Consider the following 25800-nt stretch of genomic DNA (forward strand, 5'->3'; position numbering starts at 1 on the left):
CCTTTGCCTTAACCCAAAGTTATAACTTTTTCCTGTAGTTTCTTCTAGAAATTTTACCATATTGCAATTTACATTGAAGTCTGTGACCCAATATTAGTTAATTTAGTGTACGGTCTGAGGTATGAACTTATGAACTAAGATTTATTATTTTTTGCACATGTATCTCCAGTTATTTTTAGCATAATTCATTGAAGATTATACATCTTTCCCTTCACTGTCTTTCTACTATTATAAAGAACCAGCTGTGCATATGTTTGTTGGTCCTATTTCTGGACTCTGTTGTGTTCCATTTATCTGTTTGTCTTTCTTGGTCTGAACGCCACACTTTTCTTGATTACTATAATTTAAATAAGATAGTGGTTACAATGAAAAACTGTTCTTTTTAAAAGTTGTTTTGGCCATTGTAGGTCCTATGGATTTTCCATAAATGTTAGAATCAGCTTATCAATTAAGAATAAACATACATGTTGGGATTTTTATTAGAATTCCATTGTATCTATAGGTCAATTCAAGTCTTTCAATCCTTGAACAGATATGTCTCTAATTCAGTCGTTTCAATTTCTTTCAAAGCTGCAGCATACGTCTTGTACAATATTTACAGATTTTTCCTTAAGTACTGAATTCATGCTTCCCACACCAAGAATTCAGTTGTTGTTCTTCCACTCATTAATTCTAAACCTAAATTGTTTTTGTTTTGTCCCTTATTAAATGAAGAAAATATTCACCTATAAGTTTGTTATAAGTCTTAGATAAGGTAAAATGTCATACATCATTGAGTGTTAGCTCCTTTCCATCTGATTGAATTGAATAAAAAATTAATAATTTAGGGAAAAGCAGCTAAAAGGGCTCAGCAAGGAAGAAGATCTTGATCAATATTGAAGCTCATTTCTTCCTGCTCCCATTTCCTTTTTTTTTTTTTTGGCCAGACCTTGGGTTTGGATTCTGTTCCTGAGCCTCTCTATGCTCAAGGATAGCGCTCTACCACTTGAGCCACAGCCCCACTTCTGTTTGTGTGGTACTGAGGAGTTGAATCCAGGGCTTCATGCATGTTAGGCAAGCACTCTACCACTAAGCCACATTCCCAGCCCCTCATTTTTTATTTTTTATTTTTCGGTGGTAGTGCTAGGGACTGGATTCAGGGCTTCATGCTTGCTTAGCAAGCACTCTCAAACTACTCTTTCAACTCTCTTTAATAAATTTTAACTTTGCACTTAGACTTAAGTACTATATATTTTTTCTTTTTTTTTTTTTGGGGGGTCCAGTTGTGGGGCCTGAACTCTGGGCCTGGGCTCTGTCCCTCAGCTCTTCAGCTCAAGGCTAGTGCTCTACCACTTGAGCCACAGCGCCACTTCCGGCTTTTTTCTTTTTTCTTATGTGGTGCTGAGAATCGAACCCAGGGCCTCAGGCATGCAAGGCAAGCTCTCTGAGCCACCTTCCCAGCCCCTTAAGTACTATATATAAAACACCAACGGTTCTCTAGCCTAGAGAGAAAAACTCTAGTCATTTCTCTGTTTATGTGGGCAATTGGTGCCTGGCCCGTCCCTCACCCCAAAGTCTGTCAATGTTTAAGTGTCTAATACAAAATAGCATATGCTTATAACCTTGCAATATCTAACCATCTACTTTAAATTACCTCTAGATTACTTACAATGCCTAATATAATATAAATGCTTTGTAAATAGATGTTACACATTATTGTTTAGGAGATGATAAGAAAAAAGTTTGTACAAATTTAGGGAAAAGCAGCTAAAAGGGCTCAGCAAGGAAGAAGATCTTGATCAATATTGAAGCTCATTTCTTCCTGCTCCCATTTCCTTTTTTTTTTTTGGCCAGACCTTGGGTTTGGGTTCTGTTCCTGAGCCTCTCTGTGCTCAAGGATAGCACTGCTGTTTCTGAGTATATATAAAACATTCAGGAAATATGTGTATATATGTGTACATGTGTATATATGTATATGTGTATATGTGTGTGTGTATACACACACACACACACACACACACACACACACACATATAGCGGGGGTTGGGAAGGGCAAAGCCTTGCAATGTAGTCTAGGCTGGCCTGGAACTCACTGTGGTCTCCAATTCAAATCATCCTGTCTCAGCTTCCTGAGTGCTGTGATTATGGTTGTGAGCCCCTATGCCTATGGTGTTTTTTTTTTCTGAATGTTTTCAGCCTTATGATTGACTGAATTTACAGCTGTGGAACTAACAGATACAGAGTCAACTGTATTATGAAACTCTATGTTTTCATAAATTCTTGCTAACGCAGTTAAATATCAAAGTACAGTTGGTAAGACCACAGGTCTACAATTTTACTTTGAATCATTAGATTTGAAAACTGAAAAATAAATGTTTCTTTTAAAATCAAATCTACTAAAAGTAATAGAACACAGGTAATGGTGCTATTTTAGTTTTGAAAACTGTAGTTTGATTTCCACACCAAGTAACTGATTCTTAATCTGCTTTAGCCATATTTTAAATATTTCCCCTGAGTTTCTATTGTATCCTCTCTTGTTTTTAGTTAAGGGTCTCTTTTGTGTTATATTGAAAGCTTTTTTAAAAAAATTATTGTTATTATAAAAGTGATGTACAGAGGAGTTACATTTACATAAATCAGGTTAAAAAAAAAAGTACATTTCTTTTTGGACAATGTCACCTCTTCCCTCAGTCTCTCCCAGTTTTTCACTCCTTTTCCCACTCACAGGTTGTATGGTTCATTGTCAATATAGTGTCTAGTTGGTAGACTGTGAGTTTCTTTTTTTTGAAGAAGGAATTCTTATCTTGCTAGTCATTTTGGTTAGAAAAATGCTGGATGAGTTGTTTCAGATTGCTAAGGACAAAGACTAAAAACTACAAACGCAAATATATGTATATATATATATGTAATTGTTGCTTTAGCAACATTAAAATACAGAGTTTCACAATACAGTTGATCCTCTGTATCTGCTAGTTCTGTCTGTAAATTCAGTTACAGACTGAAAACATATGTATGTGTGTGTTCACTTTCTATTTTAGTTGCTGAACTGACAGTTTAACATTTTGCCATCAAAGAGCATTGAAATTGTGGTGGTTGTGAACTTACATGGAATGTGAAGATGCTCTTCCTAGTAGAAAAAGGAATAGTGGGCTGAGAAGCCAGATTTGAAGTTTGGTGCTCACTTTGTTATTCAGTTGATACCTTTACCTTTACTGAGCCACACAGTCCTTATCAGGAAATGACTCCAGTTCTGTGAACAGGAAATGAACCCTACAAGGAGGCAAGATTAAATCAGTCCTTTTCCCCGGGACTGAACTTGTTCTACCCCTTTCTCCATGTTCGTGAGATACACACAGGTGCGCAGGATACTAACAACTGACCAGAGTTGTTTCATTCTACCATTGTAGCATCTGGGTTTCCGTAGGATTTCTCTGTGGTTCTTTGCACGTGGGTCACACACAGAAGCATGTTTCAGTATCTAAGAGGGGGTTGTCTGTGACACAGTATCCTGTGTCACAATGATTCTCTTGTATCTCTGGATTTTTTTTATATTTTTGCTGAAAGGATTTTGTGTTTTAAAAATGAAATAAAATCGATGACTTTCTTAAAATTTCAGATAGGGCTTTGATCCACATAAATGGAAAGTAAAAGTCCCATAGCTGTTTTACTCTTATTTCCTCCGGGCTGCTAGAAGCTACTCCCCTAGCCCTGTAGCAGAGTTCCTCCACTGCTACAATCAAATCAGACTTTATGTTCTTGCAAGTTCTCTGTCATCTTTATAATCACCCCAAGCACACGGATGTAATTTATTACATTTACATTAGCTTTTAGGTAATGCATACCTGCAATATGCATGCCTTTAATAGATGAGTATTATTCACTTTCTCTTCACGATTTCATGTACGTGGATGCTATGTCTAGTGCCTATTGGAGTTGGCTGCTTTAAAGACACTGCTGTTTTAAGCCCATAACTTAAGAAAACCCAAGCCGAGGCTATTTTTATACTATAATCTCAGTGCCCCAGAAGTTTATACTTTTTTCAAAGACATGAACGGCTATTTATATAGTTAATTTGGCAATGACTCATTAAAGAAACGTATTTTTGTTCTTGGGCCATTCTGAAAGCATCAATTTCATTTTCAAAGTAACCTTCAGACACATTTTCTTTTCACTGATAATTAATAATTTGGTGGCAGAGTAAAAATCTACAGGCTGGAAAGGCCAGCCAAGAACAATGAAAGTGGAATACTCTCACCAGTTATATCTTCCCCTGTCAGCAGCAGGGTTAGTGTGGGAAGGGAAATCATGTCAGGAGGAGGAGATGGCTCTTCTCTGTGGTCCTTACTTTCATTGAGCATTTGGTAGTAGTGGTTGTCATATTGTTTCTTCATGTCTGAGGACAATATTGCTCACAGGATCTCTTCCTAAATCCACAGGTAGAAGATAGAGATGTCGAATTTCCTTAGTGTTAAACTTCAAGCTGTTTTTCTTTTCTTTTTTTATGAGCCATGGTCTGCTCCATTGCCTGGACTGACCTCCAACCTGCAATCTTTCTTCCTTAGCCTCCCACAATACAAAAACACTATGCAATGAATGTCATCTGAAACAGGTTCAGACCACCTGAAAATAAAATGTCAAGGGATTAATCATTTAGAGTACTTCTTCTTTCCTCTCTCTTTTCCTCCCCCCTCCCTCCCTCCCTCCCTCCCTCCCATCCTCCCTCCCTTCCTTCCTTCCTTCCTTCCTTCCTTCCTTCCTTCCTTCCTTCCTTCCTTCCTTCTTCCCTCCCTTCCTCCCTCCTTTCCCTCCCTCCCTCCCTCCTATTTTTCAGATTTTCTCACTATAGAGCCAGACTAGCCTTGAACTCTTCATCCTCCTGCCTCAGGCTTCCAAGTGCCCAGTTTACAGCTCTGGGCCATCATGCCCAGCACCCCTTGTTTATAGTATTTTGTCTGCTGTGGTTCTCAACTCCAGGCACACACATTTCTAAAAAATATAGACAAAATCTGAAGTTGGCTGGTTTATGTTGTCATGTTATTGAGTTTCACCTCAACATAGTGTCTGACACATAGCCAAGTACTTAATAAGTGTAAATGTTACTTATAAATAATATTGTGTTTACAACTGTAATTTTTTCTGAACAATGTTCTGCCCCCTCCCTTCTTACCGTCCTCTTACTTAACCTGTAGTACAGCTATGAACTGGAAAATGTAGAGGGATACTCTTCCAGCATTCCTCATCCTGATCCTGGCATCAGCTCTAGTAGCTCTTATGTAACATTCCTGAACCCCAGTTGCTGGAAACTTTATCACACACAGTTCTACCATCTCTACAATGGTGTCCCTGGCTCAGTGGCTTGATGGAGGAGACTCAGAGTAGAGGAAAAGAACAGGGCTGGGCTTTCTGAAATCTTGGTTCTTAACTGATTTGCTGATGGACTGTATTTGATTTACTTAATTCACTTCTTTTAGACCTCCAACGCACCATCTGTGAGGCATTGAAGATTGAATTATAATATAAAAACAACGATGTTAGGGAAAGATTATGCAGATCAAGTCATTATGAAACCACACTCACCTCTCAAAATTCAACCCCAGCAACTTGCTAGAAGACTGTTGACTGCAGCCCCACACTCTGTGGGCCTCCTTTATCATATTGTTTGTTGCCTCCCCTTCACACCTAGACCCATTAAATTTACAACACATGTGTGAAGCAAAGTGTTATCACCACACTCCGGAAACACATTTGTGATGTTTATAATCCTAGAACACAACCACCCATGAATCATGTTTCACAATTGCTATTGCTGATTAATAATGATATCAATATGTCATAGCCTGCCATGTTTTCAGTCATCTCAAATTGTTTTTTGCCTTGTTCAAACACTGAAGAGAGAACGTAATTCAGTATTGACATGTTGCTGTATGATGGAAAGAGGGTTACATTTTCCCCTCTATGAAGCTACAAGATCATGTTTTATTAGCTCTAAATACTGCATACAGTAGAGGCTTAATGACAAATGAGTAAATAATTGTTAGAAAAGTCTTTACTAGAGGACTCTCAAAACCTAAATAATTTAGTCATGAAGATCTAGACTCCCATGACAGGAAGTGAGAACAGTGTAGGATTCAGTGCACTTTGCCTATCACACCAGGTAAAGCGTTAGTCACTTGAATTGTTCTAAATGCTTTTTCACTAGTCTGCCACAAGATATTTTTACTGCAGTTATTGACTCAGATGTATCCAAAGACTCTAAAAGGCATTTTACCTTGTCATCATTTTACCTAGTGCAGCAAATCTCCTTTTCAAAAGAGTAACAATGTGTGTCATTTTTCTACAGTCTTTCTGTATCTAGATATCCATATTTTATCTATAGCAAACTTTTGTTAGGATTCTCATCATGAATTTTCCCTATATATTAATTCAAGTAAATCCAAGTCTTTCTGTGTTCCCATTATTCCGGTATTAAGTAACATGGGTCTCAATCTTGTTAAAGTTTTTGTGCACTGGCTTTATAATAAAGTTGCATAGATGGTTCTCACCATCTGAGTCACACTGAGGAAGGAGAGAAAATTGGACTTTCATTTCACACATTACTTTAACTTGGGCGAATGGGGCTGTCTTTAGCTTCCCACTGTCAGCAATTTGAAGTTACAATTGCCATAGAAATTATGCTGTGCTATGGCTCATCCTAGAAGCTTGGAATCAGTAAAGGAGTGAATTGGGATGTCTGGCAAAGGGCATGTTAGGGCCTCTCCTGCTGCTTCCCTGGGAGGCCACAGGTCATTCCTGCAGTCAGTCCTAAATGTTTCAAGTAGATCCTAAACATGTAGATCCTAAGTGTTTGTGATGGAGGACATTTTTGTCATGAAGTATTGCTTCCTTTCCTTTTGTGGCAATTGGGGATATTAAAGTTTGTTGCTATCCTTCCCTTCCCTCCTGAATGCTTCTTTTCCCACCCCTCCCATCTCCTCCCACTTCTCTCCTCCCTTCCCTCCTTATTCTTCCCTTTTCCCCTTCATTTTCCCTCCCTTCCGCCCTCTTGCCACCTTCTTTTCTTTCCCCTCTCTTCCCTAACCCTCTCTTCTTTCTTTACAGAAAGTAGTCTGGATAGAAGAAACATTTTGAGAATTTTGTTTTTATTATATCTCTAATCTCATTCAGCAGAGATATGCTTTATGTGTGCTATGAATTCCTTTTTCACCCCATAACGTAAGAGGTGCTTGTTCGGCTCCTGTTATAGAAGATTACGCTGTCTTCTCACTGGAGGTCAGCACTCCCTCTTGGACACCCTCTTGCTAAGCGTCCCCACTGAGGAGTCTTTGCTCACTTGTGTGTGTGTGAGTGTGTGTGTGTGTGTGTGCGCGCGCGCTACTCAGTTGTGAGGTATTTTACTAAGAATGGGAGTCTTTGAGTTTGCCTAATTCCCTCTATTTATTTTATAAATCCCATAAAAATGGATTCAAGTTTTATCTCCATAACACATTAAATTGGGAATAATCTTGAGCTTACCCACAGGAATATATTAGGAATAAGAATGTCACTTGTCATATACTGCATGGAAGAAAGGGTGGGGGGAGGGTGAGAAGCAGAGTATTGAAGACTGTGGTCTTCCTTCAAAATGCCCATGTCTGATTTTGTAACCCACATGGGGCCAAGCATGATGCTTCTTCACATGTAGAATGTTTCTACACATGCTTCCTGATGAACTAACAACCATAGTCTATATCCTAGGGACCATTATTCTGAAGAAGGAAAACATGTGCAGCATTTTGGGATTGTTTTTAACATCCCATGTCAAAAAAGTATATTTCTTTCTTGTAGAGAACCAGTAGGTAAAAATTGAGTTGTACTTTACCCATATCACTGTTCAGACCTTTCGGTGTCAAGGGCCAAGTTCCCAAGCTACCATCACAGTATAATGCCTTATACTTTCCTGCCTAGGAGATTCTGGTAAAATTGTCATCCCCAAGTTATTCCCTTAAGTCTCACATATTCTGAAGGACTATGTGGCTGATACTGTCATTTGAAGACTAAGAAATATTTGTCTAGACGTTTGATCCAATCTGTATTTTTATTCAATGTGTAATTGGCGAGAAAATAGCAAAGACAAATTTAAATGCTTGCATCTCTAACCTTGTCACAGCATCTGAACACTCATTCATCATCATTATCTTGGGTTTCTGTAGCCAGCAGACTTCATAGGAAAGCAAGCACTGAAACAGATTAAAGCCAAGGGGCTGAAACGGAGACTGGTCTGCCTCACCTTGACGACAGATGATGTGGATCCGGAGGGAAATGAAAGCATCTGGTACAAGGGCAAGGTGAGCGCTGAGGACTCATTGCCAGGGGCCTCTGCATTATCTGCACGAACTTTCCCTGTGCATTTTTAGAGGCTTCCTTGTTCTCTCCTTATTGGAAGGTTTATTTATGTATTTACTTATCAAAAGAATAACACTTTTTAAAAAAATTCAGAGCTGACATTCAAGAAACAGAAACAATTTACTGAAAAGAAAATGATATGCTGCTTGTCTTTGAAAACAAAAGATTCTGTATGCTTTATTTCAAAAGAATAGGCCTGAAGACATAATAGAGAGATGGGTCTGATTGTGTAGAAATGTCACAATGAAATACTTTGTTATGTGTAGTATAATATACCCTCACACAGAGAAAGAATAAATCCAAGAAACGGAGATATATTGAACCACAAGGGAGGTCTGAATCAAGGGTAAAATTATCTACTTGTTAACCACATCTGTATCTCTGAGTCAAAAGGTTGATTTTATAAAGTAATTGGCATTCTGATTCCATTCCTCAGGATCTTTCAGAAAGGATTAACTAGCATAATAGCAGGAAAAAGTTATAAATGAAAGCATTGATGACTGTGGGGGTTAAACCCTAGAATGATAATTGGGCCCCACTTCATCCTTTAGGAAGAAGGAAATGACTGTCTTCCCACTATGGAATGTTCCATGTCATTCTCTGTATTCAGTAAAACCAGGGCTAGTCAGGTACTTTTCCATGGAACTTCATATCCTCCACTTTTTCCTACTGTGAACCCTGTTTGGATACCCTTGCTTCTAGTTGAGACCGTGGGAAGGGCACAGTGTCTTCCAGGCTCATCTAAGGAGCTGTTCCTTGTTGATCAGGATCAGCTTGCGTAAGCCAAAACACAGATTCTGTGACTGGCTTTTTTCTCCTCCAATGCAACCTCCATATTTATTTTCATTTCCTCCATCTGGGGAAGACTGTGCCATCACATCACAACTTTTGGGTTACTAAAGGAATGCAATGTAAGCCTGGTGCTAGTGGCTCAGGCCAGTAATCCTAGCTACTCAGGAGACTGAGAGTAGGATTAGGTTTGAAGACAGCCCAATCAGAAAAAGTTTTCAAGATCCTACTTGAAAATAACCAGAAAACAAAAGAAAAGAAAACAAAAACTCACAGGACTGGAGGCTGAGAGTGGTAGAGCTTCAAATCTAGCAGGCTGGAGGCTCTGAATTCAAATCCCAGTACAGTGGGGAAAAAAAATGGAACTTGAGCTAATGCATGGATCATGTGTCAGAGAACTGTCATCTAGTCAGTTCCTATTTATAGGCCAGATAGCTTTCATGTACTGTCTCATTTACTTTTACAATACCCATGGCAGACACGAATGACCCGTTCCATTTTAAACATGAAGCTTTAGGATTCAAAGAGATTGAGTTAATTCCTTGTGTTTAGATTGATAGTGATCGATGGAACTGATTTCCAGTTCAAATATAGTTGGTTTTTTAAATTTCTTGTCCTTTTTCCCCCTTAAGGCTTACTGAATATTCTAGTTTGTTTTTTTTTTCTGAACTGGAGACTATTTTATTTTTATTAAAACTTTTTTTGACACTGAGATTTCAACTCAATGCCTTACGCTTGCCAGTGCAGGTACTCTACCACTTCAGCCAAATCCCTAATCCTTTTTGGCTTGGTTAATTTTCAGACAAGGTCTTGTAGTTTTGAAAGGGGATGTGTGCTGCAAGTAGCCTCTGGCTGCAATCCCTGAGCTATGACTCCTGCAAAGCTGGAATTACAGACATGTACCACCACACCTATCTTATTAGTTGATTTTGCTTTATTACTTTTTCCTCATTCTAGCTTCAAATTATGATCCTCCATGTCTCTACCGCCTAGGTAGCTGGAATTACAGGTGTGAGTCACCACACTGGGATATATATATATATATATATATATATATATATATATATATATATATATAATTTAATTATAGACTCACAGTTCTTATACATCTGAAAAGCAGGGAGATGCAGTTCAATACCATGAAGAAAACTTAAGACCTTTTCTTAAATCTCATGTTCTATTACCTTTCTGTCATATTTATTGGTAGACATCTATTTCCTGCTTGCATTGGACTGACTGCTCTTTTTTAAAATTGTTACTAGGTTCCTCATGCTTTTGCTTCCTCTTTTTCTTCTGTATTTCTAGTTCAGCCCTATTTTCTTAATATCTGTTCTCCTGCTCCAATGTGGTGGTGTATGCCTATAATTCCAGTATTCAGGAGGCTGAAGCAGGAGGATTGAGAGCTCTGGGTCAGCTTGAGCTATATGGCATGATCTTGTTCATCCTCCAAAATTTCCTACAATTCACATTATTTCTGCTGTTGCCATCTCTGCTATTAATTAACTGCCCTGATCTCTGGGCCTCAGTGTTGCCATCTATAAAATGAAGCCACTGGATGAGATGAGGATCTTCCTACTTTTAATTAGTGTTTTTCCCTAGTCATCTTTGATTTTGTTTTACACTTACTGTCTTTCTCTCTTCATTGTTCATTTGTTTTACATTTTTTACTTTATTCCTATCCAGCTTTCTCAGTTCTTCCAAATATGGTCTTCCCATGCCTTCACCCACATTCTACTTCACTCAGTCTCTCTGGAGATTTAGTAATAGATAAAAGATAGTACCAAACGGTGAAAATACCTTGGGCTGCTATTCCCTAGTTCAGAGAGAAATTAAAGTCGAATTGAAAGGAAATTCGAAAACACAAACAAACAAAGCATGCTTTAATAAAATACCACTCACAGAGTGAGAGCTGTTTCTTCAGTGCAGAAATGACTGCAAGCCCTTTTACTACTGGGATGAGAAGACTGGGTAATGGAGAACTGGGAAACTCTCTGAAGAGTGACTGTGGGCTCGTGGCCAGTGAGTCAGGAGACAGCACCCAGGGACTTGCTCAGGGCTCTTCCTTTTCCTTAAGTTGCCCAAGAAAATCAAGTTAACTCTCCTACTCCAAAAACAATCTTCACTTTACAGACTGGGAAGTGAAACAAAAGTTGCTAAGACAGTCTTTCAAAGAGCAAAGACTAAAACCCCAGCTTTGCTGACCCAGATCCTTGCCATTTAACGAGGATCTGAGGGAGAAAAGCAATTGGAAGTACTGTTCTACCCTGGCAATTAATAATATGCCAGATGAAAGCACTTCAGTTTCTTGATTTTTTTTCCCCCCTTTAATCAACTAGCTCTCACTAAATAGTTTAGAAATCACACAGAAAGCTTCTGATTTGGGGTTTCAAAGGGATCATTAAAAACTGGAACCACGGAGATAAAGAAGTACTCTTAAAACCACAAATGTGTTAGGATCTAAAAGACTAGACGTGCTATAGTGTTGCCTGTTGTGGGTGCTCCGCTGAGCGCTCACCAAGGTGACTCACACCCACAAGCATTCTCACCAGCAGCTCTGACAGCCTACAGTGATAGATAGTGGGAGGAGGAGCAGCACAATGTTGTATGGCCAGGAGAAGCCATTTTGAGAAGGATGTCTAGCACATTCAGCTTTTTTGTCTTCCTTGACTTGACAGTGTTTTTGCATTTTGGGCTTTTCCTTCTCTTTGATCCATTGGATATGATTTCCACTAAACCTCTTATATCTTCTTGGGCTTGTGATATCAATTTTTTTTTTTAGCGGGGGGAGTCATATATAGCTTTTGTTTTAATCTCATGGTTTTGATTTCTTTTCTTTGTTCTTTTTCTTCCTCCCTCCCTCCCTCCCTCCCTTCCCCCCTCCCTCCCTTCCTCCCTTCCTTCCTTCCTTCCTTCCTTCCTTCCTTCCTTCCTTCCTTCCTTCCTTCCTCCCTTTCTCCCTTCCTCCCTCCCTCTCTCCCTTCCTCCGTTTCTCTCTCTGCCTTTCTTTCTCTCTCTCTGCCTTTCTTTCTTTCTTTTCCTTCCTTCCTTCCTTCCTCTTATTGTAGAGCTTGAACTCGGGGGCCTGGGAGCTGTTTTTGCTCAAGGCTAGAACTCTTATCACTTTGAGCCATAGTGCCACTTTTGGACTTCTGGTTTTCTGATGGTTAGTTGCAGATAAGAGTCTCATGGAGGGCTGGGAAGGTGGCTCAGCGGTAGAGCACTTGCCTTGCATGCATGAGGCCCTGGGTTCCTCAGCACCACATTAAGCAAAATAAAAAAACCCGGAAGTGGCGCTGTGGCTCAAGTGGTAGAGCGCTAGCCTTGAGCTGACGAACTGAGGGACAGCGCCCAGGCCCAGAGTTCAGGCCCCACGACTGGACCTAAAAAAAAAAAGAAAAAAAAAAAAAAAAAAGAGTCTCATGGACTTTCCAGATCTCAGCCTCTTGAGTAGAGTAGCTAGGAATTACAAGACTGAGCTACTGGTGACTGGCCAGGCTTTGATTTCTTGCTTAGTATTTTTCTCTGGTCTGCAACTAGAAGTTACCTTAATTCATCCTGTGTGGTTTTGATCGGTTTGTTTTTTGTTTTTTTGCTTTTTTAGTTCATTACTAACAGAGACAAGGCACAAGTTTATTCATTTATTCCATAAAAGTTTTTTAAATTGATTATCTCTATGCATCAGCAATATTCTTTCCTCATCCTGGAGAGTTTTATCCTCCATCTTGAAAAACTTAATTCCATCCAACTTCAAAGTATAAAAGAAATCCTGGTTCAGTGATTAGCCTTCATGTTTTTTTTGCCCTGGTTTCCTGGTTATATTTGCTCCTGGAAATAGGTACCAATGCTCTATTCATTCCTCTAGTGTCTAATGTGGCTGAGCTAAAATGTTACCATTTAAATGCCTTATAATTGGTAGGAATTGTTAAATAATATGTATATAAATATATACATGCTATGGGGATTCTCTGATATAGAATGTTGACTTCACTTTGACTACTGATATAATAATAAATATATTAATTCAGCACTATTTTGGCAGATTTTCTAACCCCAGCAGGGACAGTTAACTAAGTTGTAGTTGGATTTATTGAATTTCTCCCTTCTATTTTCATACTAAATTAATGATTAAAGAGGTTTTGCTTTTTAAAGTTTAAAATGAAATCATTTTTTCTTTTATTGAATTCCTTAATATGAAACTGGGCAAAATAATGTAATTTATTAAGCAACTAGGTGTTGGGGCTGGGCATCCCTGCTGTGGAGCTGTAAGCAGGTAGATCACAAATACCCAGCCTTAGACTAAAACACTAGACCCTCTCCAAAAATTAACTAAAGTAAAAAGTGTAAGAGGAGTGGTTCAAGTGGTAGAGTACCAAGTACAAAGCCTTGAGGTCAGTATCATAAAAAAAGAAGAAAAAGAAACTAAATGTGATTATTCTAAAATGAGAAACATTAGGATAACCAAGATATGTTCTTGAGAATTATTTTTCACAATTTGTAAATTTGCACCCTTTACCTTTACCAAAGGTGAGCTAAGTCTCTGGTATTAGCCTTTAGACAGAATTTCTTAAAACTTTCACATTGCAAATTGACTCTGTATTTTAGATTATTTCATCGGAAGATGCTGAGCATTGTTGGGTTTTGTTTTTCAGGTGGTTGGCAACACAACATCTGGAAGCTACAGTTACAGTATCCAGAAGAGTCTGGCTTTTGCTTATGTCCCTCTAGAGCTAAGTAAAGTGGGACAGCAAGTGGAAGTTGAACTACTGGGTAAAAATTACCCAGCAACCATCATTCAAGAGCCCTTGGTATTGACAGAACCAACTAGAAACCGCCTTCAGAAAAATGGCAGAAAGGACAAAGCTTAAAATAAAGCAGTAACTAATTAGATAAATTATAAATGCTATATGACTATACTTGAAATTATTGTAATTGGGTGTTAGGAATAGAGTAAACCAGGAATTCATTTCAAAATCATCAAAGTCTAGACTTAGACTTTTAATAAAAACCTTTCTCTTACTTATGTTCAAACAAAAACATAATAATAAATTAATGATTTAAGTTATTCAAGTAAAGAAACTTAAAATGGATGCTTTTTATTACCATGTTGTATAGTTTATGAAACCAAATCAGGAAGACATTAGATGTTATCAGTAGGCATTGATCATTATAACAGAATTAAAGAACTCTATATAAGCTTAGGAATATCTGTCTGATATCTGAAAACAAATTATCAATAAATTATCTTTTCTATAATTGCAATGTGATATTATTGAAAAACTTTTATTAAGAAATCTTTCCTTGGATGAATAAGTGATAGTTTTAATTTTTTTACGATATATTTGATGAAAATAGTGAAATTTTAATATTAGCTTTTTGGTAACATTTCTATCAATTCTCTGAAATATTTGCTATTTTTCATAATGAATTTCCTGAAGGCAGCTTTATAGGATATAAAGAGTGTCCTTTCAAAGGTTATTTTAGTAGAGAAATTGCAAAAAAATAAAAAAGAACAGTCTGCCAAAGGAAATGGTACTTGCAAACCTTCAGAAGTGCAACTGAACCTAAATAGATTGTGCCAGAACACACACGGTTTGAATACTGAACACTTCTCCTTGGGAAAGATGTAATGCAAGTTGACATCACATGGCACCATTTTAAATGTCTTCTCACAAAGCATTTGACAACACAGGTCAAACGAAGGCAGGTGTAAGAGCTGACGGCATTGCCTTTAGTATAATGTATGGCAAGAAAAAAATAGAAACAGTTCTTTGATATGTTTCATGAAATTATGTGAGTTTAGCTTACTGAATAAAAGAGCTTTTTTGGTGCCAGATGGTCTATCATTTATAATTAATTTACACACACACACACACACACACACACACACACACATATATTTGTTGCACACTGAATTTTTCCTAGATATTAAAGAAAGAAGGTCATCTCTATGAAAAAGGTGTAGATTCTCCTATTTGCAGGGGACTACTATAGCAAGAAACAATAATGATAGTATGATACTGAACTTGAAGTATTGTTAATATACCACTAAAGCCAGAACATAAAGAATAGGAGGGACAGAGATAGAGGGGATGTGTTAGATCAGGTACATTGTGTGCATATATGGACATGTCAAATGAAATCCTCTTGTACATCTTATTGATGCTAATGAAAAAAAGAATGGCTCACACTTATAATCCTAGCTACTCAGGAAGCTGAGATGTGAGAATTGCAATTCAACCCCAGCCAGGGCAGGAAAGTCATGAGACTATCTCCAATAAACCCTCAGAAAACCAGAAGTGGCACTGTGACTCAAAGTGAAAGAGCCCTAGCCTTGAGCGGAAAAAGCTCAGGGACAGTGGCCAAGCCCTGAGTTCAATCCCCATGACCAAAACAAAAAAAAAGAACAAAAGGGAATAGAATATTCAGAAAGAAATTCTATTGACAATGGAAGCCTACTTCCTGACTTTCTTAAGTAGTTGTCCTGGCTGTCTAATTTGTTGTAGGCTGAGTGCTATTAGATGTTCTAAGTCACCCCAGGCACTCACATTCCCACCTATGGTCCTGACCTTGGGCCCAGCCAGTCCATCACTGCTGAATTATATAGGAAGAAAAAAAATATATAAATATATAGAGTTTCATGAACTATAAGATAGGGTAATAAAAAGCATCCATTTTAAATTTCCTCACTCGAAAAAAATAACAAATCATTAAATTCATTATTATATTTTGTACATATATATGTGTACATATATATGCCTATGGATGCTGAGAGTGCCCCCATAAGTAGGGGACCCTGAGAGACAGAAAGCAGAAAGACTTACTCCCCAAGCTCGCAGCCCCTGGTGGCATGTCAGCCAGTTCTTGGATGAGAAATATGATTATAAAGAGCTCATCTAAAACTAGAGCTTCTTAAACTAGAGCTTCTACTGGGAGAGACCTTCAAAGGAATGAGTCCAGGATTAGTGTCAGCCATGAACAGCAAACAGCTAGTTTGAACGTACTGAAAGTACATGAAAGTACTGCAGAGATGTGCAGAAGCCGTGAGAAACATCCTGAACCATAACTGCTTTCTTCCCTTGATTGAGGGATGACTTTTGGCACTTGCAAAAATAGGTCTGGTCAACACATTACCAAAACATTTATGGAGGTTGCTATGCCACTAATGTTTGCATCCTAAAGGATCTGTCTTTCTCTTTTCCTACTAGTAAGGAAAAGTGATAGAAAGAAACCACTTAGGTTAAGCAGCAGAAAAACTGGAACCTGGAGTTGCACTGAGAAGATTTTGTGCATGTTTAAACTGAACAAAAGAAGGATAACATCAGGAAACATGGCACTGGAGAAAGAAAGGTTCTGCTACCCAAACAACATCTCCTTTAATCCAAACCCTCCCAAAAGCAGAATACCCAAAATCAAGTTAATTATAACACTGGCTTGATGAATCTACATATAAAGATATCAACCCAGGTTTATCTTCCTTCAGTAATGAATCTTTATAAAATAGTTCCACATTTTACAGACTACTGCTTTGAAGAGGGTGATGCATTACTGAACAGTATTTTCTCTAGGTGCAGATTTTGGAAGCATTAGTAGGCCATGAAGCATGGAGGTGGTGGTGTGTTTCAAAGTCTATTGGGCTGAAAGTCACAAGACTGCTTTCCCCAGCTCTGCCATCCATCAGCCAACACGGTCCACACATCATGTTAACCAAAGCTTCTGCTGTATTTAAATTCTGTGTAACTGCATTACTCAGTAGTGGTTCCATCAGTGAAGGACTTGGTGTACAGATGCTTGCTAAGGACTTACTCTAGGCCAGGCAAAACAGACATGCTCCTAGCATATAACTAGGAAGAAAAGCAAGTAAACTTTTAGTTACAAATGATGGTGTCATGAATGACAAAGGTAGAAAATATTTTGAGAATGAGGGACTTGCAGGCAGTGTCAAAAGATAAGGTAGTGTTAGAAGGGTCCCTTGAGTTAAGCAGAATAGTCTTTGATGCCCTCTGCATGAATAATTTCAGGTACACCAGTGAAGACCAAAGCTAGGCTGCCTTGGAAACTAAATAAAAAGAAATTTTAGTATTTAGGGGCATCTAGCTTCATAATCAAATGATAAAGGGTGTTGATTGTATATCTCATGCTGGATTAAACTTGTGGTTTTCCTGCCTCAGCTTTTGGAGTGCTGGCCTAATAGATTATATCTTAAAGAACATTGTATTCCCCACAGAAGTTAATTTGGAGAGTTCCCAGTTACAGCATGGGCCTCCAATATTCACTGACTTGGTATATACATCTATTGTGGATCTTTCAGTTGCTAAAGTCATTCAAGTTTACTAGAGGCACAGTTAATGTCCCCAGTCCCTGTGGAATGAGTTATCCTATGTTTAAAAAGAAATGGAAATAAACAATGACTGCAGATGATTGTAAATACAAACAAACAGAAGTTGAGTTTCTTCAGTTTTATCATTCCATGTAAACACAGCTTCGGTTTGTTTATTATGCATATTATAAGGAAGTAGGCAATCTTTGAAGTTTAATATCATGCGTAGTAGGTGTAAATTTTAGTTCATACATAAAGTATTTCACTGTTTTGAATGTATCTTTTAAAATTCAGGTTTCTTTCTCTTTTTTTTTCCTTTGTGCCAGTTCTGGGCCTTGAACTTGGCCTGGGTACTGTCCCTGAGCTTTTTTGTTCAAACCTGGTGTGCTGCCACTTGAACTATAGCTTTGCTTCTGGCTTTTTGGTGATTAATTGGAGATGAGTTTCCTAGACTTTCCTGCTCAGGCTAGCTTTGAACTGCTACTCTCAGATCTCAGCCTCTTAAGTAGCCAGGATTACAGACATGAGCAACCAGCATCAGATTTCTTTTTAATTTGTTAATTGTGTTAAAGCTAATGAATTTTCTCATGAAGGTATATTGGTGGAAAAAGATCTCAACTATACAGATATTCAGAAGAAACTGGAATTGTTCTAGAGAAGCAAAGCATAGACAATACTACAACTAGTGTTTGCTGTTAAAGGAGATCTTTATTAACCTCTGTCAAACTTACCATATTGAAATCTTCTCTCAGTTGCTTGTATATCTGTTGCCCATGTAAGAGAAACTCTGAAATTAAAAGTTAAAAGTTAGTTTTCATCCAGCTATGCACAAAGGCAAATGGACAAACTGGCTATTTGTTCACTAAACATTTCCTGTTCAAAGAAGACCAATTTTGGTAAAGTCATTATAAAAACAGAAATGTGTAGAGTGTTGGTGGCTCCTGCTTATAATCCTAGATACTCAGGTGGCTGAGATATGAGGATCACAGTTCAAAGCCAGCCCAGTAAGAAAAGAGACGCTTATCTCTAATAAACTACTCAGGAAAAGCAGGAAGTGGCGCTGTGGCTCAAGTGGTAGAGTGCTAACTTTGATGTCCAAGCTTTGAGTTCAAGCCCCAGGACTCACACAAGAAAAAAACAAACAACAACAACAAAACCAATGTGACTTCATAATTCACAGAAACAGACCAATTCTTTATAACATATGCATAATTTATTATAACAGATTTTTTTCATTTCTATTTACTGTTGTTTCTATTTTTCTCATTTTTTGTGGGTCTAATATCTATAAAATTCATTAGAATTTTTCATTCTGCATTTCTTTTGTGATATCTACTTCTTTTTTCATGATTGTTATTAAGAAATAATTGCATCGGTGCTGGGAATGTGGCCTAGTGGTAGAGTGCTTGCCTTTCATGCATGAGGCCCTGGGTTCAATTCCTCAATACAATATAAACAGAAAAGGCTGGATGAGGTGCTGTGACTCAAGTAGTAGAGCACTAGCCTTGAGCTGAAGAGCTGAGGGACAGTGCCCAAGCCCCAAGACTAACCAAAAAAAAAGAAAAGAAAAGAAATAATTGCATTATACATTAGAAGCATAATGGTGTACACCAGTAATACTAGCTGTTGGGGAGGGTAGAAACAGGAGGATTTTGAATCCAAGGCCAGCCGGGCAACATTAAAGAGATCTTATCAAAAAAATGAACAAAATATTTTTAAAGTGAGTAGGCTACAGAGGTAGAACACTTACTAATTTTGAGGTCCTAGGCTCAACCTCAGGACTCCCTGGAGACTATCATTCCAATATGTACACATTCTCACATTGGTCTGAGATACTTTAGCATGGTTGGAAAAGATTGAGATCTTTAAGAAATAGACAAATAATATAAACAATTCAGTGCAGATATAAGACAAGTGCACAATGAACTGTAAGAGAGAAATCATCACACAACTGCCAGCTGAGTCAAGAACCAGGATATTGGCTTGGACAAATGTGTGAAAGACAGGGAAAAGAAAGAGGAAATAGGATTACTTTGTTAGCGTTAATTGCTTTCTGCATACTTTTGTGCTTTTGTCTTATGCATAAAACATCATGCCCAGATTTTTTTTTTATCAGAAAAGAATTCTATACTACTCTTCTCTCATCTAGGTGATTTTGAGATTAGAAATGAGAAGCAGTAGGCAGATTAAGATAAAGAGTTTTGTTTTGGTTGACCATTGTCTTATAAGGACTTATAAATTTGGAGCCAAAAGAACTCTTTCAAGCTTGTTCTTACCAATACACACATACCCTAACACACCAGCAATAAACTTTGGATTCTACTTACTGAAGTAAGGAGGTCAAGTCTGGCTAGCGCCATATTGGCCACATGGTTGGATGGTAGGGGCTGGCATCTTGTCTTTTTTTTAAATATCAATTTTTTTTATTATGAAAATACTGTACAGAGGGGTTACAATTACATGAGCAAGGTAATGAGTACATTTCTTTTTTGTTTATTGTGAGAATACCGTACAGAGGAGTTAGGATTACATGCCAAGATAACGAATACATTTTTTTTTATTGTGAACATACTGTACAGAGGGGTTACAATTACATGGGCAAGATAATGACTACATTTCCTATCAAGCATTGTAGCCTCCCCCTTTGTTTACCCTTCACATCCCTTCCCAGCCTGCCCCCACCCCCCCCACTCAATCCTCCCCCCCCCACCAAAGTTGTAAAGTTCATTTGGACATGACAACTTGTACTTCTCATTGCTGCAACGGGTCTACCTGTATCCTTATTTAAATGACTTGTTTTTCCCCTTCCCCTCCACAAGTTATACCGACATCAAATACAGTGAAAGCAGGGGTTACCCTGTGGGGGAGGGACATACAAAGCAACAAAGAAATAATCTTATAAATGTGTTAGAAACAAATGCATGAAAGAAAAAAAACATTTAAATACATATCTTAGGGTTCATTTTCCTAACATCACCTTATCTGACCTTTTCTGCTTGACTCATACATATACTAGATATTGCAAGCATTGTTGTTTCCCCTTATCATCCCTGCCCTCCCATCTCCCCCCCCCCCCCCCCCCCCCGCCCCAACATATTGTCTTCTTGCTGGGAGAGGGAAATGCCTCCTGCCCATCACCTGCTTCCAGGTGATAGGCATGCTGGAACTCTGGAGGCAGCAGTGGGCACTTGGCTGATAGGTACTGAATCTGTCAGTCCAGTGCCTGGGACTAGGAATTTCCTGTGGATCTGACCCCTGCTCAGGCCTTATTTAGGCCCAGCCCAGCAGCCAGAACACCACACCCTGTGCATCTCTGTGATCATGTCCTGTGTCCTGGCTCCTGGCTCCTATCTGGTCATCTTGGTGTTCCAATTCAACTCTCCATTGGAGCTGAATTGGGTTGCTGGTATTTTTAGTTCTTTCTTTCCTCGTTAGCTCATTTCCTAGCTGTGTTATCTGTATTTGGAGGCTGCAAGCTTTGAAACAACGGGTTACCCAAAGACTGCTAGTGGTATAATAAAGACCCCAATATTCCATATTCTAAAATATGGCTTCTAGGATGATTCACTTTACAACATTATAAAGAATTAGCTTTCTTTTTTATTTATTTTTTACTGTGAAAATACTGTACAGAGGGGTTACAATTAGATGGGCAAGATAATGAGTAAATTTCTTATCAAGCATTGTAGCCTCCTCCTTTGTTTCCCCTTCCCATCCCTTCCCAGCCTCCCACTGCCCCACCACCCAATCCTCCAAAGAATTAGCTTTCTATCTGAATGGAATCTCAATGACTTTTAATGCATGGTAACACTTAGTGAATACTTAATGCATGTAACTGCTAACAATTAGAAGGGTCAAAGGACCTCAAAAATATTCTTCAAAGCAGAGATTGGGACCTCAGAGGAGACTTTAAGACGCTTTTGCCCTCATATAGTTGTAGGAAATGCATACTATGTCAGTTTCTAAAACTAAATGTGTTGTGAAAATAATTTAATTCAATGAATGGATTTTGGGTATTCTTTCTGATGTTCAAGTATCATTTCTTTCTGACTTGCTAAATGTAGCAACAAAGCATTGAGTAAAACCAACCACAATTTACCACTTATTAGTGGCCTCAAGTTTTCTCTCTGAAGAAAGGCCTCTTATCATTCTTATCTCAACAGCCAGAGAGTTTTTCTTCATGTATCCCAACAGTTAAGCATTTAGAAATAGCTTTTTTTTTCTCAAAAAATCTCTTAAGTCTTTGTATGCACGTTTATCATATTCAAAAGCACTGGACAGAAATGGTTTGAGGGAAGTATGAAAACATGGGAATTCTGACGTCTGAGCACAGTATGCAGCAAATCAGCACAAGCTAAGAAATATGTAGATGAGCCATAAAGAGGCCCAGAATTAGCAACTCTTACCTCCTAGCACATGCCTTCAGCCTATCAGTGTGTTCCTTCAAGGAAGACTTGTTCATAATATTCTGTAAATGATTTCATTACATGAACAATGATGGTAGTAGTTGCCACATCCAGCCCTACAAGGTAAGCAGGCACCTAGAAGGGGGTGGGGGATGCCGCAGTATGAGAAAGAGCAAAGACAATCTCAGGAATTAAAGGGGGGGAACATGGTGGGGGTGGGGGACTCCATCTTGCAGGACAAAGGCCCCTAGTTCATCTTCCAGGCAGTTTTTATTATTCAGCATGACACAGTAGGAAAGGTAGTGAACTCTGTATATAACTGGTGATGAGTAACTAAGTTTCTTCTCTAACACAAAGCTCTGACCTTGAGCTGAACATAGCCCCTAGGCTAATATTCTTTTTTTTTTTTTAATTTTTATTTTATTGTAAAGATGCTGTACAGAGGGATTACAGTTACAGGGGTAAAGTAATGAGTACATTTCTTGTTGAACATTGTTCCCTCTCCTTTGATTATTTTTCCTACTATCCTTTGCCTCTTCCACCTCCCCCATTCCCCTCCACCAAAGTTGTAAAGGTCATTTCCAATGTAGTGTCTTGTGAGTATCACTGTTGCAATGGGTCATCCTGTGTCCTTGTTTAAGCATTTTTCTTTTCCCCTTCCCCTCCCCAAATTAGATAAATGTATATACAAAATGCAGGGTAACAAAATCAAATCAAATACAGTGACAACAGGGGATATACCATAGGGGAAAGAACATACAAAAGAAACCAAAAAAAATCACATAGTACATTGAAAACAACAACAAAGAAAAACCTCTTGAGTCCATATCTTGGGGTTCATTTCACTTAGCATCATCATCTTATATGTACATATGGTTATATGTACACAGCTCTTGAACTTTTCGGCTCATTTGATAAGATTATTCTAGACGTATACTAGTTATTGCAAATAAGGGAAATCATGGGACCTATATTTCTTTGGGTCTGGCTTACTTCACTTAATATGATTTTTTTTCTAAGTGTTTCCATTTTCTAACAAATGGGGCAGTGCCATTCTTTCTGATTGAGGCATAGAATTCATAGATATGTATATATATATATATATATATATATATATATCACATTTTCTTGATCCATTCACCTACTGAGGGTCATCTGGGTTGGTTCCATATCTTAGGTATAGTGAATAATGCTGTGATAAACATAGTTGTGCTGGTAGCTTGAGTATGGCCTTGTTTCAGGAATGCAAAACTGGTTCAATACATGCAAATCAATTAATGTAATTTTTCACATCAACAAGAGAAAGGATAAGAATCACATGATTACCTCAAAAGATGCAGAGAAAACATTTGACAAGATCCAACACTGCTTTATGGTGAAAGCTCTGGAGAAACTAGGAATCCATGGAACATTCCTCAAAATTATAAAGGTTGTGCATGACAAACCCACAAGTGGCATTATACTTAATGGTGAAAAGCTAAAGCCATTTCTTCTAAATTCATGAACAAGACAAGGATGTCTGCTTTCTCCATTCCACTTCAGTTTAGTATTAGAATGCCTAGCTAGAGCAATAAGACAAGATGCAAACATAAAGGTGACCCAAATAGGGAAAGATGATGTAAAACTCTCCCTCTTTGCAGATGACATGATCTTGTATTTAAAGAACCCCATGGACTCCACTCCCAAGTTACTTGAGCTGATTGGAAACTTTGGCAAAGTAGCAGGGTATAAAATTAATCTTCAAAAATCAATGGCTTTTCTGTATGCCAATAATGAGAAGAGTGTGGCTGAAATCAGAAAAGCAACCCTCTTTGTAATAGCCCCACAAAAAATACCTAGGAGTTAAGGAGTGAAGGACCTCTATGATGAAAAATATAAAAACCTGAAAGAGGAAATTAAAGCAGAACTAAGGAAGTAGAAAAATCTCCTATGCTCCTGGATTGGGAGGATTAACATCATGAAAATGGCAATACTTCCAAAGACTATCTACAGATTCAATGTGATACTCATCAATATCCCAACCTCATTCTTCAATGAAATAGAAGAAGCAACCCAAAAATTCACATGGAACAATAAAAGACCCCAAATAGCAAAAACAATCCTTAGCAGAAAGAACAGTGCTGGAGGAATAGCAATACCAAACTTGAAACTCTACTACAAAGCCATAGTAATCAAAACAGCTTGGTACTGGCACAAGAACAGACCTGAAGACTAATGAAATAGAACTGAAGACCCAGAAATGAACCCACAGACCTATAGCCACCTAATCTTCGATAAAGGAGCCAAAAAAAAAAAAAAAAAAGAATGGAAGAAAGACAGCCTCTTCAGTAAATGGTGCTGGCAAAATTGGTTAAACACCTGTAGAAAACTAAAGTTAGATCCTTATATATCACCCTGTACCACAATCAACTCCAAATGGATCAAAGACCTTGGGGTCAAAGCAGACACCCTGAAAACATTACAGGAAGGAGTAGGAGAAACTCTAGGTCTCTTTGGCACAGGCCAAAATTTTCTCAGTAGAGACCCAGAAACAACAAATCAAAGAAAGGCTGGACAAATGGGATTGCACGAAACTGCAGAGCTTCTGCATGGCAAAGGACAGGGCTAGCAAGATCAATAGAAAGCCCACAGACTGGGAGAAAACCTTCACTAGCCATACAACAGACAGGGCCTCATAGCTAATAATCTTGAGTCAGCTATCTTTAGCTATCTTCTTATGTTGGTCAGGGAGAAGGGTTAGGAAGCCAAGTTGAATATAAATTCTTAAGCTAACATTCTTGAGTAAACTAGATATCTTTCCTTGGTTTGGGAGAAGGGTCAGGGACGGGTCCAGGGCCATTGTTTCCCTGTGCATGCCTCTGCACTCTGCCTACATGAGCCTTGCCACTTAAGACATCCCTGGTGTTGTGCCTTTAGACGTAGCCAAGGATGCCTTCAGCCTTGCTTAGGGAGATTTGTGGTGTGATAAGTACAGTAATAACAGCAGAAGAAATAGATAACATATGCAGAGATAAGCATTCAGAATGTATAGGAAGTGTATGACAAAAACTTTCTCATCCTTTTACCAAGGTGCTAATATCTTCTCTATTTTTCTTGAGTTACTCTAAAGTAAGCAAGCACCTGTTCTCTCCCCTCCCCTCCTTCCATGCCAACAAATATGTAAAAGGGAAATATTTCATGCATTAAAAGAATTTCTCCAGAAAAGGTAAAATAATCATCCTCACATAGAAACAAACACATGGTAAAATTTTATTTAACTCATTAATGGAAAATCTGACAAAAAGTTCAAACCAGTACAAAGTAAAATAGAAAGATCAGGAATATTAAAGTAAATGCAGATGAAAATGTTTTTTGCCTTCATGTGGGAGTTGGCGGGTTGTCACCCCTCTACGCAGAGTTCATTTGCTTGTATATAGCAAGAATCATGTTTTTGTGACTGCCATTTGTTTGCAACTTATAAAGTTGTAAAATAAGTCTGGTGTGGTGACACATGCCTGTGGTCCCAGCTACTGGGGAGGTAAAAGTAGGATAAGCACCATTTTAGGTTGGCCAGGAGAAAGACAGCATGAGACACTTTCTGAAACAGACAAAAGGACTGGGGTTGTGGTAGAGGGCTGGGGGGAAAAAAGTTGTAAAATAATTCCCATAAAATTAAACTCAGCCTGCAGACTGTGTTCTCCTGGTAATGAAAAAAAAATCTTTCACCAACACAGAATAGCTATAATTATCTCCAGACATGGAGTAAGCAGAAAGTCTCGAGGGAAGCAGGAATACACAGCTCACAAAGCTAAGCTCCTGCAGGAAGCCTATGGTTATGGCATCCGTTCTTTCAGATAGGCCGGGTAAATCAAACACTGTCCTTCTTGGGCTCACTGCTTGGTGAAGGCAGCTCTGGACCGCGCTCCTACCTTGGAGAAACCATGCTAG

The 25800-nt window shown here is 38.4% G+C and overlaps 1 protein-coding gene across 1 annotated transcript in view; it reads left to right on the forward strand.

Annotated features, from left to right (window-relative positions):
• The window catches only part of Dmgdh (dimethylglycine dehydrogenase), a 63947-nt gene extending 49538 nt beyond the window's left edge, over nt 1–14409 (forward strand). Inside the window, exons 15-16 of the mRNA XM_042690908.1 lie at nt 8169–8303; nt 13800–14409. Coding sequence (XP_042546842.1) covers nt 8169–8303; nt 13800–14015 — 351 coding nt within the window. The 3' untranslated portion in view covers nt 14016–14409. The remainder of the gene's footprint in view (nt 1–8168; nt 8304–13799) is intronic.
• The last annotated feature ends 11391 nt before the right edge of the window (nt 14410–25800 follow it).

This window comes from Dipodomys spectabilis, unplaced genomic scaffold (genome assembly GCF_019054845.1).
Source record: "Dipodomys spectabilis isolate Male_0828 unplaced genomic scaffold, ASM1905484v1 ptg000140l, whole genome shotgun sequence".
Taxonomy (NCBI): domain Eukaryota; kingdom Metazoa; phylum Chordata; class Mammalia; order Rodentia; family Heteromyidae; genus Dipodomys; species Dipodomys spectabilis.